The sequence below is a fragment of the Mytilus galloprovincialis genome, chromosome 4 (assembly GCF_965363235.1).
Source record: "Mytilus galloprovincialis chromosome 4, xbMytGall1.hap1.1, whole genome shotgun sequence".
In the NCBI taxonomy this organism is placed as follows: domain Eukaryota; kingdom Metazoa; phylum Mollusca; class Bivalvia; order Mytilida; family Mytilidae; genus Mytilus; species Mytilus galloprovincialis.
The window spans coordinates 101,101,301-101,118,628 of NC_134841.1; the positions used below are offsets into that span (position 1 = coordinate 101,101,301).

The following is a 17,328-nucleotide window of genomic DNA, read 5'->3' on the forward strand; positions in this document are numbered from 1 at the left end:
AGCGCCATTGGTAAATATATCATCAAACTATTTTACACTATTATCAATAGTATTCAGAAGTATACCGCTGTTCAATAGTCATAAGTCAATAAAGCGACGAGAAACCCTGGTCACAATCCAAAATTGAGGGAGACATTTCGACTACTAAATGTATGAGAGGAAAACAACTGAATACAGAAACACTCAACTGTCAGGTTTGTCTCCTCCTCTATTAATTTCAATAATAGTGGATTCATAGCATTAGTAATAGAATCAATTTTAAAAGAATTATTCTAGTCAATTTGGTAAAACATAAAAATAAGACCAAACACATTAGGTTCCTCTGAAATTATTTTTTTTATTGATTTGCCTTCATCAAGTACTCCAAAATGAAAAAAATAAATTAAAGTCTGGGATTTAATACATTGTTTTTATGAAAAAGATTTGTTAACTTTCCTTTTCATTTTAAATTCCTGTTTAATTACTATCAGTCCCTGCAAGTCAGTTATGATATTAATTGTGATCAATGCTTTAACGTCATTTGACGCTGTCTTTTTTTTCAGGTATGCATTGATTAGTATTCATTAGAAGTTTTCTTTATTTCGTAATTAGTTATGACATGGATAAGCAAATGGTTCACAGGAATGGTACTATTTTCATCTTTCTATCACGTTTTCTGTGGGTAAGATAGATATGGTGTTTATCACTTTTATCTTACATCCATAAACTAAGTCATGAGCAATGACAATTCTCTACATGTGTTTATAAAAGAGGGGCTAAATATATCAGAGGGACATACAAACTCATAGATCGCAATGCTTAAAAGAGAAAGAGACAAACAGAAAAATTATAGTACACAAGACACAACATAGAAAGCTAAAAAACTAAGCAGTATGAACTCCACCGAAAACTGAGGGGGATCTCAGATGCTCCGGAAGGGTAAGAAGATCCTGCTCCAAATGTGGCACCCGTCGTCTTGCTCATGTTTTTACAAACTCGGTAAACAGTCTAATTCGGTAGGTTTTTTTTATAGTTGTTACGACATAAGAAACAGATCCGATATCTTCTGTGAAACGGCTATTCCGTAACGGTCACCCAACTCGTGATGGCGTCTGTAAAATTTACGAAGGAATGAGTTCAACTTCACCATTTGACTCTTTGGTTGCTATTATTAGAAATTATTAGTTCACAATTGGGAAGCTGAAAAGAACTCTTTTGTTGTAAAGTTTTGTTTTCAACGGACCCTCATTGACAATTTCTAGATGCTAGTCAAAATGTTAGGCAGACTTAACTGTATCCTTTATCGCTAGTTTGGTGTGATAGATGCGTTCAACATAGTCACCAAATTTTGAATTATTTAGTAAGAGAACATCCTCTATATAGCGGAAAGTAGTTAAAGGGTATTGCTTACTTCTTTTCATTCTTTCTAAAAAGTTCCTGTTTAAAGTCAACCTCATAAGAATAATGGAACAAGTCGGGAAGAAGAGGGCACAATTGATTCCCATCGGAATGCCGATAGTTTGTTGAAAAACACGTCTTCCAAACCGTTATTGATCCGTCGAACGGGAAAATTTATAGTTTTCAAAATGCTTTACGTATTAGAAAGTATCAAACGTATGCATAAACTCTCGCAAAATTTATGTTCTTGATTTTTCATGACCCGCCAAAATAAGCGAAAATAAAGAAAAACCGCACAAATAACCTGCTTTAGTTTACTGTAAACAATATTTTGTTCAAATAAATTGAATTGGATTGGGCAATAGGCATAGCCTATGTAAGACCTCTCCACAAAACAAGGTACAATATATTACATTCAAACAAAGCAAAATAATCCGCTTTATTTGTTTGCATCTTTTTATTACATTTACTTTTTATCCGAGTTGAAGCCTCAACTTATGATAAAAAAAGGTAGACATATACATACAATTGTAAAGCAGTGAATTGCAATTTTGAATATAGTTTAGAATATTAATTAAAAAGTTTGGCGAAAATTTTAGAGAGTTTGTTTTTGAATCTTCTTTTCTTTAAAGTGTCATACATTGTTACGTACATGTACTCTTTCCGTATTTTCTCCATCAGTCGTCGAGGTAGATAGTTGGTAATTGCCTCTAGATGTTGATTACGTCAAATTGCTAGTCCCTTTCACATGTGGTAGGAATGCTATTATTCAAAGAAAATTTTAGTACATTAATCTTGACATGGACTTGTGCATTGGGTGACCACTTAGCAATCACTTATTAAATTAGTGTGCTAAACAGAAAATCTTAGAAAAATAGAAAACTAAGAGTTTTGTTCATGTTCTGAAGATACCCGTAGCTTGCTTGAAATATTTGAATAAACTTTTTTCTTTGTTAATGACAATTTGTATTAAGTATAAAGTATTACGCTTGCATAGTACATTAATATTTAAAGTTTTCCACTCTTTGTTTTGAATATTAACACTATATTATTTTGCATTCAATAACACTACATAGTTAGCGTTATGTAAATGATAAGGTAGTGGTGAAAATAATTCAAACATTAGTCAGATAAGTGTAACGTGACTACGGTGGCAGAATGAGGCCATGCAAGAAATATTTTTTAACTTGTTCCCACACATAATAATTTCTTCCCACAACATAATGTTTTGTTCCCACAAGATAATATCTTGTGCATCCTTATATTATATTTATAATTTGTAGACATTTTTGCTCCAGACAAAGACTCTACCAGTATGGCACTAAGTCTTGTCCTGGGTATGTATGCCGATATTTTACCTTAATGAATTGTTATGAAAATATCATTCAAGACATTACTAATCAATATCTGAAATTTGAATTTTAATAACAACACGTAACTTGAGTTATACATTTCCGAGAATCTGCAGACATTTTAAAGGTTCTCGTACAAAACTTGTAATTTACATACTGTAAACCAACTAATTTTCGCGTGCGATTTAATTTCGCGATTTCTGCGAGTAGAAATATAAATCGTTGCGAATGTGTTCAATTTGATTTTTCTTAATAAACTTCATCAAATAAATTTGAAAATCGCGATATTAAATCGCTGTAAAGTGGGTTTGAAAGGGTTAAACGCGAAATAAAGTATCCGCGAAAATAAGTTGGTTTACAGCAAAAAATATCTTTTATTCAAAATCAATAGATTGAGATGAAGGGAAATGCCGAAACAAATTGGACAACTAACTTAACATATACAAGTAATACGGTATTCCATGCTAAGCGTCTTAAGATAAAAAAAAAAAAAAAAAAAGGAAACAGTAAAAAAAATGCATTTGTCATAATCAAATTTTAAAAATGCAATGCAGTTATCTCTTTACTCTGCAGTACACATAACTTAAATGTATTCATTTTGTTTCATTTGTTTGTCTCAAAAATACTTTTTTATATTCTTATTTCTATCTCAGCGTTTGTATACTGTTAGGTAATGATGAAAATGAGAATAAAAGGAATCCTGCAGTCCGGTAATCAGCACTTCTGTGTTGACTTGAGTTATCATTGATATGTTCCTAATGATAAATTAACTGTCAATTTTTGAAATACTAATGTTTTCTACCTCAGGAATAGATTACCGTAGCTGTATTTGGTAAACATTTTAGTAATGTCTGGTCCTAAATGCTCTTCAACTTCCTACTTCATTTGGCCTTATAAACACTTTTTGATTCGAGCGTCACTGATGAGTCTTTTGTAGACGGAACGCGCGTCTGTCGTAAATATAAAATTTTGATTATGGTTTCTATGATGAGTTTATCCCCAAAGTTAACAGTAAATTGTAATCATCTCAATTTATAGTGAAGTTCTTTGAGAACGCAATAAACCCTCGCAGTTGCTTTCTGTGTGCAGGCCATGCTTAAAGTATTTTTAGCTGATCCGAAGAATTAAAGTTGGATAAAAAGTAAAATCACAAAAATACTGAACTCCGAGGAAAATTCAAAACGGAAAGTTCAATCAAATGATAAAACATATCAAACGAATATACAACAACTTTAATATTTCTGACTTGGTACAGGAATATAAAGTTGCTTTCAACAGAGACGCATAAACTTTGAATTATTCAGTAAAATAGATAACCTGCTTTTTCAGAGTGTGAACGTTGCGTTATCTATTTACGAAAAAGCAGGTTATCTGCAAAAAGTATTAGATTGTCTTTTAAACCTAATTCATATGGATTATATTCATGTAGAATCATTTTTTTTAACGCATCGCGTTACGAGGAACATAGAAACACCGGGTGTCTACCCAATTGCATCTGGTATAGTAAGCGATCTTGCGAGAATAAATCAGGCCATATTTTCATTAAAGTTATATCAAAGATTTATATCAAAAATGTCATGGACTAGGGGGAAAACAAATTCACAGTTACTTTTTCAAAGGAGGTGTGCCCCTTGGAAATTTAAAGTGTATTGGTATTTGCATAGTATGCACTCTCAAGGCTACATATCTGTTAGAACTAATATGAAGTTTATTTAGAAGGTTCATATCACAACGGTTGGGAAAAGTTTAAAAAGTGTTTACAGGAGAAACATAAATTCTATATAAAATGCAATATTTTGTTAAGAAGTGTACATTTCACGAAGGATACTTATGACATTTTTATTAGAGGAGTATATCGGCATTGTATCGGATGAGCTTCAAAATCAGTGACAATCACTTATTTTTTAAAGTGTTCTGCACTTTGAATTTAAATTATACAGAAAATTACGTTTTAGGTATTATCACACATACATTTCTTGTTGACTTTTCAATGAAATGTGTATCAAAACTTTATATCAGAAGGTTCTTTGAAAAATGCTGGCCACTTTTTTAAAGGATTTATGCACCTTTGATATTAATTGAATTATTCAATTACCGCCTATGGACAAGTGAATATGTGCGACACTTAGACATTGGAACGCTTTTATTGAATTGTTTGGTTTACATTTGTTATTCTCGTGGTGTTTTGTCTGATGATTGGTCTGTTTCTGTGTGTGTTGCGTTTCGATGTTGTGTCGTTGTTCTCCTCTTATATTTAATGCGTTTCGCTCGGTTTTGGTTTGTTACCCCGATTTTGTTTTTTGTCCATGGATTTATGAGTTTTGAACAGCGGTATACTACTGTTGCCTTTATTTACATCTTTGATTTACTTTATGACAAGGCCTAAATTTGTTCCCGAACAAATTAATTGTCTTTTCTTTTTTTTCTTAAGTTTGAATGACTTAAATATCATTCATTTTATATAAACTATGAAATAGTAGCTTTTAGTTCTGAAGTGAACGATCATAGACCCTTGGTAGGAATGAAATAAATGTCTATCTATAATGTGGATTGGAATATAAATCATATACATAAACGACTGCAGAAAAAAGAGTTTTGAAACACGTACAACTTTGAAAATATAATTGAACGCAATAATTATTAAATCCTTTAATTAATGCTACGCAATGATAAATCCAATCATGCGAATTGAGCCTGCAGTGCTGTTGTGCGTTGTTGTTGTATTGGAACGTCTGTAAACTATTTTTTGTTTATTTGGTAGAAGAATAAAACTACTGCATTAGTTATTTGATTAAATGCAGGTGTTCAAATACAATGATTTACAGAGATGTCCATTGCTGCGATGGATGGGAAGGCTATACATGTGACGTGCGTAAGTTTTTAAAACTATTTTATATCAAATGAATAAGTTCATAAGTACAAATGCCCGTACCTAGTCAGGAATATGATAAATGTTATCAATTCGTTTAATATGTTTGATCTTTTAATTTTCTCATTTGATCAGAGATGTTAAAGGGATAAAATAATTGAACAACTTACTATTTGAAATATACTTAACTCTTTTGCTACATTGAGGAATAAAAATCGAAATAACTTCCGAACAATGATTTCTATTGATCGTAAGAACACGGATACATATTAGGACATTTTCGCAGTTAACTCATTGATTATTTTCGAAACTCAATAGTTCAAATAGTCAAAAGGAGAGATTAGTTTGCAAGCTACATGGCCACTTAACATGGCCCGTATGTGATGTCTTGCAATACACCACCATTTCATTGAAAACTGTATAAAAAGGTCTGAAATAAGACAGTAATTGTCATGTCGTTTCGTTTGTTGATGTAGTCGACATTTTTTTTTTCTCGGTAAGTTCCATATTACAATTTCATTATACTACACGCTGCGACAAACAAATCTAACGGAGCCGAGTCATTTATCTGGTTTTTGTTCGTGACGAGAGAATGATTCATATATTTGTGAAAGATTTGAAACTTGAAGTATGCTTTCTCTTTCTCACACTTTGAGGTATTGAAAAATTGAACCAATTTACATGAACGGTTATATCATTTTGAAAACAGACAGAAGTTTCGACTCTTTTGTAAGCTTTTGCATTAAGATAGACTTTTTATGTTTAAAAGTCTGAAATGACGTGTTGTGTTTAATTCCAGCCATATGTGATCCCCCCTGTAACGGTGGTGAAACCTGCTATGGTCCTGATACATGTCGCTGTTCAAACAAAACTGTAGAAGGAGTATGTTCTGGTCGTAAGTTCAGACTTATTCAATGTATAATTGCTGATTTGTTATTGATTCAAATATCATTCTTAGCATTCCTATGTAAGGTTACAGAAAGGGTAGTAACGTAGTCGTATCAAGGGGCGTTTAGTACATGTTGCACTTTGAAAATACAGCTGTTTGAGAAGCCATGCCCCTTTTGGGGAGATATGTTAATTCGTTAAAATACTTTCCGTTTTGAATTTTCCTCGGAGTTTTTCTTATTTTACATTTTGGTTAAAACTGTATAGGTTCAACGAAGATTCTTAACAAAATCCGGGTATCAACGCGTGTTTCAATAATCATTTGTACATTAATGAAGCTGTAAGTTTTCTTCTTCGTGAGAATTGTTTTACATTTGTAATTTCAGAGCCTTTTTTTGCTGACAATGCGGTAAGGGTTTTGATCTTTGTAGAAGGACTTACGATGACCTATAGTGCGTCATCGTTTTTAAAATGTATAGTACGACAATGAGACAACAACCTAAATAAAAGATAACAGAATAATCATTTAGGATGCAATATACAGTCTCGAACAAACGACAGTATAAATAAGTACGTTCAAGTGTAGAAAAGAATTAAGACCCTTCAAGATTTTTTTGACATCTCCTACGTTCGACAAACCGTTTGTATTTGGAATTAGAAGAAATATACCTTAATGTGCTACATTTAGCGATAATGATGTCGAAATTTTAAACATTTACTCAAATTTCGGTACCATGGACATTGCTATCATTTGGAAGAACACAATATACTTTTGCTTTTTTGTAAAAACATTTGAAAAACCTTCCTTACATAGGAATGCTTTAAATGTTGGTAACAATTCTTTAGAAATAATTCTTTTTTATCACATGATATTAGAAAAAAACCGTCACTTTTTGCTGTATATTTATCTAATTTAAAATTATGTCATCGGTGATTTTTCAATAAAATTGATACAAATTGTCTGCAAACATAATCAAACTAAATGTCAGTTTTGAAAAGGAGGATCATTGTATTCGTTATCACGATAATGATTAAAACTAAAACTCGTCAGTCAAAAAGACAGATAAACAGACAAACAAGATTTCACAAAACAAAAAACAACATAGATAACTAAAGACTGGGCAAGACGAACCCCAGCAAAACCCGAAGGTGATCTATCTCAGGATGAACGGGCGTCGTTCGGAAACAAGGTGTTGATCTTAATACATATAATATATGAAATACAAATTTGTCTTTCAAAAATAAGGTGTTGAATAGAGGTGTTTTTACAGATGCGTGTTTTCCGCCTTGTCAACATGGCGGGGAATGTTATGGACAAAATAGATGTTCCTGTCAACTAAGTTATGCGGGTGATTTTTGTGATGTTAATCGTAAGTATGTTAGTAAAGTTGTTATCATTCCAGTTTTTAGTTTAATGATATCATGTAATGGCATACTTTATATTTTTCAGAAATATAAACGAGTTTATATGTTTTTCGTTTTAGCTCAGCTTAAAGAGATTAAGTAGAAATGTATGGTTTCATTTTTCAAATATTTTAGTAATGATTATTTTACTTGCAAAAACCATTGTCTAGCAGTTTCATATAGAGGGCATACACAATATCATGAAATCGTTTATGTGGAGAGGACTACTGCTCAAGCAAAATTCACATATATAAATAAGATGATGTTGAATGAGTGCCAATGAGACAACTCTCCATCCAAGTCACAATGTATAAAAACTTATCAATAATAGGTTTAAGTGCGGCCTTCAACACAGAACATTGGCTCATACCGAACAGCAATGTATTAAGGTTCCAAAATTATATAGACGGAAGACACATAAGTCGACAAACGAAATAATTTATTTTCATACTAGGCATTCATTGTTTTGCTCAATCCTTATTTAAATAATAAAAATCAAAAATTGCCGTAAATAAATTTTGCTTGTTGATTTTTTGTTTCGACATTTGGTACGTACATGTACTTTATTTTCGAAGCTATAATAATTTGAAATGTTAAATTCTTTAAACTATGTAGTTTTACGTAATGTTGAAATATAATTGAAAAAGAACAAATTCTTATTTTGTCGGAGGAAAGTAAAAAAAAAACTATGTTTAAATACTAATTGAATCGCATCAATATTGCAAGGAAATAGAATACATCAGAATCATTCCTGTAGATGAAGTTGCCATGGAAATTTCATATCACTACAGAAGCCCTCGAAACAACTCGCGTTAAAAACTGTTATTTTTCAGCATCTGATATTATATTTGTGGTAGACGAATCAGGTAGTGTTGGAGATAACTATTTCCGAGTAACCATGGAGTATCTTGCGAATGCTGTTAATAGACTTCCTGTCGGATATGACTTACTACGTATTGGATTAGCTTTATTCAGTGGCGCTGTTAGAAAAAGCTTTGACCTCGATGATCATTTCTCAAAAGAACAAATGACAGACGCTATATTGGAAACGTATTATGGAAGTGGCGGAACAGATATTGATGGTGCTCTTGGTTACACTTGTGAAGATATGTTTCAACTCACGACAGGAGATCGACCGTATGCCAAGAATATATTAGTGTTGATAACTGATGGACAGTCATCAGAGGTAAACAAACCTGGACTGTTAAAATGTAACAACAAAAACGTAACAATAATTGGGATAGGAATTGGTAGCAACATTGATGAAGATCAACTCAGATCTTTAGTCTCCAAACCGGAGTATTACTTTGATACAACCTACGATAACTTGGATATAACATTGACGGAACTTCTAAAAACTATAACAGGTATTGTATAGCCTTAAATCATTATGTAGTTACTTTTCATCACGCTTTTGAAATGCATCAAAAGTTGAACTGTTTACAAAATTTTGAATTTTTGAAATACTAAGGCTTTTCTACCTAAGGCATAGATTACCTTAGCTGGATTTTGCAAAACTTTTAGGAATTTTGGTCCTCAATGCTCTTCAACTTTGTACTTTATTTGGCCTTTTTTACTTTTTTTGGATTCGAGCGTCACTGATGAGTCTTTTTGTAGACGTAACGCGCGTCTGGCGTATATACAAATTTTAGTCCTGGTATCTATGATGAGTTTATTGACAGAAAAAAAATAACGGTAAAAGTGCTCAGATAATCTAATATTCTAGAAAGTCTACATTACCAACAAAATAGTAAGAAAAATCCGTATACGAGTTGTTGCCTTTAATTAACAATTATTACATATTTTTGGACGTTTTTGGTAATGTGTTAATACTTTTTTACTGATCACGAGAAACTTTCAATTTTTACTTTTATACTTTTTTCGCTATCTTCAATATTCTCACAAAGGAAAAATGACACTTGAACTTATGTTGAAACCCTGTAACATAAATGTAAAAAGTTGCATATAAACTTAACATTATCACGGTTACTTGATTATGAGTTCATTGTCAGATAAACCATGCAAGACAGACATGTACACCTTACAATCATTCAATACACCTAAAATAAAAAATAATGAGCTCCTAGGAAATTCAAAGTGGAAAGTCGTTAATCAAATTGCAAAATCAAAAGCTCAAACACATCAATCAAATGTCATATTCCAGATTTGGTGCAAGCATATTCTTATGTAGAAAATGGTTGATTAAACCTAGGACTTTGAGTCCCAGATTAAACCTGATTTTAAAGCTAACTAAACCTCTCACTTCTATGATAGTGGCATCAAATTCCATTATATTGACAACGATGTGTAGAAAAACAAAGAGGTAGCATAGGTTAAAATGTCAAAAAAGGGTACAGCAGTCAACATTGTGTTGAAACCTTAATCACTATAAAAACAAACAAATATGTAACAAAGAAGCACAAAAAGCATATAGGCAAAGCAAATTGGCAAAAATCAAAGACAAGAATACAAAAATTTACAAGAGCACAATAACACAAAGATGAGATTTATCAGTAGAGTCACTTCATACGTATCAAAGCAACACAAACAGGCATATCATCAAAGCACATTAGCAAAAATGAAAGAATATAATCATAGAGCAATAACACAATGACGGGATGTATAAGTACAGAGTCACGTCAAATGGAAATCGCCGAAAAAACAGACTAAACAGTAAAAGTAATATTCATAAAGACAAATAAAAGAATACACTACACACGTTTTTAAGATGATAAACAACGTCAGTATCCAGAATCAATTCTTCAAGACCATCGTGTATTTTATGTGAAGTTGATACGGAATATTTATTAGCAAGGTCTTGATACCTTCTAATGAACTGTTTTGACAACAGACGAGCGTTCTTTGACATACCCCGGTTAATAGACTGTTTGCTATGAGTAGGAGCTGCAAGCTCTTGAATAACAAATATGTTCGAAAGTGTATATACCATATGCAAGTGAAGTTGGTACAGAGAAATCTTAATGTTATGATCATGCTTTCTTTAGATTTTTGTCCACCAGGATGTAAAAATGGCGGTACCTGTATTTCTCGAGGAAAATGTCAATGTCCCAATGGATATGCAGGATTACTTTGTGAAACGGAGGGTAAGCTCAAATTTCAAAAATGTGAGATACTATGTTAAATTTTGTGTTCGATTAATCATTTAAACACGTGCACATACATAACAATAAACAAAATGTATAACTGTATTGTGGACGGTTGAGGTAATTGAAAAAAGTGAAATAAAAAAAAAACGAACGCCGTGGAAAATTCAAAGCGGAAAGTCTCTAATCAAATGGAAAATTCATAAGCTGAAACACATCAAACGAATGGATTACAACTGTCATATTGCTGACTTGGCATGGAAAATTCCTTCGTGGATAATTGGTTATCAAAGGTACCAGGATTCTAATTAAATACGCAAGACGCGCGTTTCGTCTTCATAAGACTCATCAATGACGCTCTGATTAAAATAGTTATGAAGCCAAACAAGTACAAAGTTGAAGAGCATTTAGGACCCAAAATTCCAAAACATTTTGCCAAATACGGCTAAGGTAATCTATTCCTGATTAAACCTGGTTTTAAAACTAGCTAAACCTCCTACGTGTAAGAACACGTTTGATATAATTATTCCCTGGACAATTTTTTTAACCTGTCATACCGAGAGATACGTATCAGATATATAGAAATTTGTAAGTTGTTAGTTATCTAATTGTCATAAGTTTAAATCATGTTTTGTTTTTGAATGTTTAAGTGACATGCAGTCCAGGATGCAAGAACAACGGAATATGTTACAACACGAACAAATGCAGCTGTCTCATTGGTTATGGAGGAGATTCGTGTACGATTCGTAAGTGTTTTAAATGATTGTTTGAAAATTAAACAATTAGTTCTGGTTATAAATATTCACTTCCATCCTAGAACATTTGGAAAAATCTGATGATGGAAAATAAAAGTTGAAAGCTGGAAATTTACCCATAATAAATTATAAACTATGTTATTACTTTTTTCACTCCTCTCCGATTCGTCTCCTATATATATTCATTATTCAAATCAGGATTGCACAACTGTTAATGTTTACAATCTCTGAGATCTTATTTGTGAAAAAAAAATTAGAAATATCTGTGGCTTAACTTGATCGATTGAAGATTTGTGTTTCTTCCTCATTGAGTTTGTATTTTCCAGATAGTGTTTAGTCACTTGATTGATTAAGGTTTAAAAATCATGCTTATCTACCAAATTCACTTGCATATGAAAAACTAATTATCGAACTATATATATTTGTTTTCTTACTTTTACTGTTATTCCAAATTTAGTAATTATAACCTTATGGCGTTGAAATTTCACAGAACGTTTAATACCTAATCGTATTGTGCTCCTCTTATTTCATCCTTTAATCTATTTTTTTCACGTACCAGTACATGCTTTGACCGCCAATGCAGGTTCTAAATGACAATATCAGGGGGGGGGAGGAAAAAAACGATAAATACAAGAGAAAAAAAATCAAAACGGAGAAGTTAGCCTTCCCATGCAATTATAAAAAGTATTCAAAATATCTGAGGATAGCGACAAAGTCAGTTGTTTTCAATATATGAGTTTGACTGCCTCTCTAGTATCTTTCGTTTCTTTTTTTAATGTTATTTTCATTTGGAAAGTTTTTCTAAGATTATATCTATCTACTGTAGCTATCTGTAATCCTGAATGTAAGAACAATGGAACGTGTTCTGAACCTGACATATGTGTTTGTGAAAAAGGATACGAAGGGGGCTTGTGTGAAGTGAATCGTAAGTATAATCAAAACTGTAAATTTTTAGCTTTAAATCTAACAATTGAAAAGTGTTTAATCATTTCAGGTAGAATGTGGTTTCCTCAAGTAAAGGAGTATTTCTCAATTAGTTACCAAATTAATGTTTAAATGGCCTTGAATTAGTGTATAAAAAGTCGTTATTGTCAAAATTGTTGCGAAAGTTTGCTCTGTCAAATTTTCAAATGATCGTTCAACAATTGGAACACAGATGATTTTCATATTTTATTTGAAATTCATATCACAAAAAGGAAGATCCAAAAACAGAAACACCTTAATCAAATGACAAAATCAAAAGCTGAAACATATCAAACAAATGGATAGCAACTTTAATATTCCTGACTTGGTATAGGCATTTTCCTAAGTAGGAGTGTTGTATTAAACCTGGTTGTATATCTAGCTAAACCTCTCACTAGTATAAATAATTGGCAATTTATTTTTCATGGTTAGAAGTTTTGCGAATTCAATGTAAAGATTCTTCTGCTTAATATGCTTTTGTGGACGCAGTTAGAGTCATATTTTAGAACAGCGGTATACTTCTGTTGCCACTATTTATGTATTGTATAGATTGTGAATTTAACCCTGTTCCAGCTACTGTTCGGATTTTGATTTTATGTGCTCAGTTTCTGAGCAGGAGTTTTAAACCTGTTGATTCTATCAAGAATAATATAAACTCAGTCAAATTTATACATTTAATTTTCGATCTAAAATATAAACAATTTGAAGCTTTTCATTTAAATTATTTAGAGGTGCATGTAGAACAAAGTCATGTTGTCTAAAACATGCCTTGCCGATTGAATAAAAAAATGTTAAAAATGTCAAATAAAGTACGAAGTTGAAGAGCATTGAGGACCACAAATTCCTAATAGTTTTGCCAAGTACCGTAAAGGTAATCTATTCCTGAGGTAGAAAAGCGTTAGTATTTCAAGAATTTAAAGTTTTGTTAACAGTTAATTTATAATTATGAACATATGAATGATAACTCAAGTCAACACAGAAGTGCTGACTACTAGGCTGGTGATACACTCGGGGATATAAATCTCCACCAGCAGTAACAGACTTCATTCAAATTTAGTTGATTCAGAACTTTTTCAATATTATTCAACAACAGGGTGCATATTTTGAAATGAAATTATGGATATGATTTTATTTTTGTCATCATCTATTGGTTTTTTTTTATAATTATTCTTTTTCTCTTTCAGAGAACTCAAGATCTGCATACATTCTGAGTGGGTCGCCTGTTTTTCTTTCATTAACGGTTTGCATATTGAAAGGATTGAGCTTATTTTGAAGAGAGAAAAGAATAGTTTTAAATGTCTCGTATATATAATTGTTACAAGTAACTGTGTATTTCTTTTAAAATAGCGGTTTTGAAGGCTTGGTTGATATTTGCAAACAATTGTTTTTATATTTATGTTACACAGAAAAAAAAATTGCATATGTTTTCAAAATATGTTTTATCATTCAAGTATTGATATTGTTTTTGTAATAGTGAAAAAATATTTAAAAAATATTTACGACGGGCAATTCCAGTTATATCTATTGATTTCTCTCTATTTCACGTTGCTAATAATAATTTAAAATTGTATTACGACATCTTTAATGTGAGCCTGATGACAAGTCTCATTGTGTTCACATATACTAATGGCAAATATAACTTGTTAAAAACAGCAACAATGAAGGGCTAGATAAGATTTAACGTTTTTATTTCAGAGCTCAAAAACTTATGATGTACCCTTGTCCCCTTTTAATTCAGAAAGTGATATTAAAAATGTCTGTAATGCAAGTTTTGCACATCCGAAATATCATTTTGAATATATATAATTAGGTACCAGAATTATAATTTAATACGCCAGATCCGCGTTTCGTCTACATAAGATTCACCAGTGACACTAAGATCAAATAAGGTATAAAGCCAAACATTTACAAAGTTGAAGAGCATTGATGACTCAAAATTCCAAAATTTATACAATATTTCAAACTTGTAATTTTCTCGATAAAAGTTTTTATGACAAGAATAATTTCTGTTTTGTTGTATTTTTGGGGGCTACTATATTTTGTCAGTTGGATAACAACGATTCTTACATGACACAGACGTGTTTTCAAATAAGAGTGACAATTATAGGAAATTGAATCCAAATTTGCGTCCTTATGTTTACAGAGATGTTGTTTACCGAGTCCAGAAATTAAGATACGATCCGGGTAAAGTTATCGATCCTTTGAATAAACATATTCTTAAGCGTTTCTTATTTAACGATGTAACTATAAATCTTTGAATATTGTTGTTATTAGTCACCACTTCGCTTTTATCATGTGTATCTATTTTTTAGTCATTTTATAAAATTTACTGTTTGCAAAAGTATGAATTATTCCAAATAATAAGGATGTTCTTATCCCAGGCAAAAAAAAACTAAGCCGTATTGGTCCCAACTTTTTTGAACTTTTGGTCTTCTGTGCTCTTCAACTTTGTACTTGTTTTGGCTTTCGAATTTTTTCATCTGAGCGTCACTGGTTAGTCTTGTGTGGGCGAAAAATTAAAGCAATACTTTAATAATTACAAATATGTACTTTGACCTGACCAAAATATGTCGATACCTATAATTTGGCATTGCAAAAGGTCATGTTTTACCTTGACTGTTTATGACGTCTTTAACTAAATACCTTGGATGTTGGAAGTGTACTGATAAAAATCTTATTCTTAGATGCATGATTGTTTTATTAGTTATTATTGACTTTAAACTAGCTGTCCGTAACTGCGAGTACTCACAGATCTGTACTTAGTGTTTTTGTTGTGGGGATGTACAATATATAAGTACCAGTTTACCTCCACTCTGTGTTTTTGTTAAAGGTATTTCTATTTGTAGCCATCTGATGACTTTACAGCTTTTTTAACTGATTTTTATAGTTTGTTTTTATGATGACTGTTTTTTTTAAGTTTTTAAGTTTAAGTTCTTAGACCACATTCATTCTGTGTCAGAAACCTATGTTGTGTCAACTATTTAATCACAACCCAAATTCAGAGCTGTATCAAGCTTAAATGTTGTGTCCATACTTGCCCCAACTGTTCAGGGTTCGACCTCTGCGGTCGTATAAAGCGGTCGTATAAAGCTGCGCCCTGTGGAGCATCTGGTTTGCTACATGTAGAGACATAAGCTGTTATACTCTGGTATACTCTGGAACTAATTCTTTAATAATGACAATTCAGGATAATTTTAATTGGAACCAGTTACTAACCCATGTTACAACACGATCAAATTTAAACAATAACACGAGAAACACTTATGAACTACATCAACAAACGACAATCACTGAACAACTGGCTCCTGACTTATAATGACAGGTAACAGGTTATTAACCTTTCTCATTAGAGAAAAAGGCTTTATATGGATTGCAACAAATAAATGTGCTACCAGATTTATCCAGCGACTATTTAATTGTATAGGAAAACGTTTGATAAGATTGTGTGGTTGGTAGTGTAAAGAGTGGACATTGTCAAGTCTTTACCTTTCAACCATAAAAAGCATAAAAATCATTATAAAGGCACTCTTGGCTTAACATGGAGATAACATGAAGTCTCCTTAGGTAGGATAAACATTTTGACATGATAAAAAGTTAATTAAGCATCTATGCAAAATACGTGGTTTTAAAAACCCGCGTGTTAGAGGGGATGTTCTTACTATTTGCGTGTGTCATGATTGCACTAGCTATAGCATATTCCATAATCTTTGAACAGTTGTACGTCGAAGAAATCTGTCTATGTCTCTGGAATTCGTAAATGGTAGAAACATCCACAATTCGAGTTGAATGCTTTAGATTTACATGTAGTTATTCCGAGATATATTGGTTGTTAAGGTAGGATCAACTTCTTTCTGTTGTGTGTACTGATTGTTTTAAATTTAGCTGCTATTTATGGGTTTAGATTATCTTAGAAAACAGATTGAAACTATTTGTCAGGAGTATCAGATTTCTATTTAGTAAATATAGGAAGATGTGGTGTGAGTGCCAATGAGACAACTTTCCATCCAAATAACAATTTATAAAAGTAAACCATTATAGGCCAACGTACGTCCTTCTACACGGAGCCTTGGCTCACACCGAACAAAAAGCTATAAAGGGCCCATAAATTACTAGTGTAAAACTATTCAAAAGGGAAAACCAACGGAATAATCTATATAAAAAACGAGAAACGAGAAACACGTCTAAATTGTGTCCGTTTTGAGTTTCCCATGGTGGTGGTGTTATTCCAGTTTTCCAGTTTTTATTTATACTTTTGAATACTCGTATATGGCATGGTATTGGTTGTAAAAATTCGATATTTTTCATTTAAATGCAATATTTTATATTTAATTGGTATATTTTTCTCATTTAAATGCAATATTTTTTTCATTTGAATGGTATATTTTTTCATTTAGGTGCAATATTTTTTATTGAAATCAGTGGCGGATCCAGAAAAAAATTTGGGGGTGGTCCCAAATGAATATTGAATGGTATGAAAAAGGTTAAAAAATACCTTCGACATTATGGAAGATCATGAATTTGGACAACACCATGCAATGCACATATTCCTAGGTAAAGGAATTTAAAGACATGTAAAACTGATTTTTATTTAAGACTCTATACAATATCTTGCAATC

At 31.9% G+C, this 17,328-nt stretch overlaps 1 protein-coding gene across 2 annotated transcripts; it reads left to right on the forward strand.

Annotated features, from left to right (window-relative positions):
* The first annotated feature begins 532 nt into the window (after positions 1-532).
* Positions 533-15,395, forward strand: LOC143073626 (von Willebrand factor A domain-containing protein 2-like). 2 transcript variants are annotated; one of them, XM_076249304.1, is made up of 10 exons: positions 533-661; positions 2,661-2,714; positions 5,531-5,601; positions 6,398-6,493; positions 7,758-7,856; positions 8,724-9,257; positions 10,896-10,994; positions 11,645-11,740; positions 12,576-12,674; positions 13,897-15,395. In XM_076249304.1, exons 1-10 carry the CDS (start codon positions 594-596, stop codon positions 13,983-13,985), a joined length of 1,305 nt encoding a protein of 434 aa, XP_076105419.1. In that variant the 5' UTR covers positions 533-593; the 3' UTR covers positions 13,986-15,395. The 2 variants fall into 2 exon arrangements, with proteins under 2 accessions (XP_076105419.1, XP_076105420.1); XM_076249305.1 differs by having other exon boundaries at positions 612-661; positions 5,491-5,601.
* Positions 15,396-17,328: the final 1,933 nt, after the last annotated feature.

Coding starts and splice junctions, on each gene's coding strand:
- LOC143073626 (XM_076249304.1), top strand. CDS start 594: ATGACATGGATAAGCAAATGGTTCACAGGAATGGTACTATTTTCATCT. Junction 2,715..5,530: donor GGCACTAAGTCTTGTCCTGG/GTATGTATGCCG, acceptor GATTAAATGCAG/GTGTTCAAATACAATGATTT. Junction 10,995..11,644: donor ATTACTTTGTGAAACGGAGG/GTAAGCTCAAAT, acceptor TGAATGTTTAAG/TGACATGCAGTCCAGGATGC.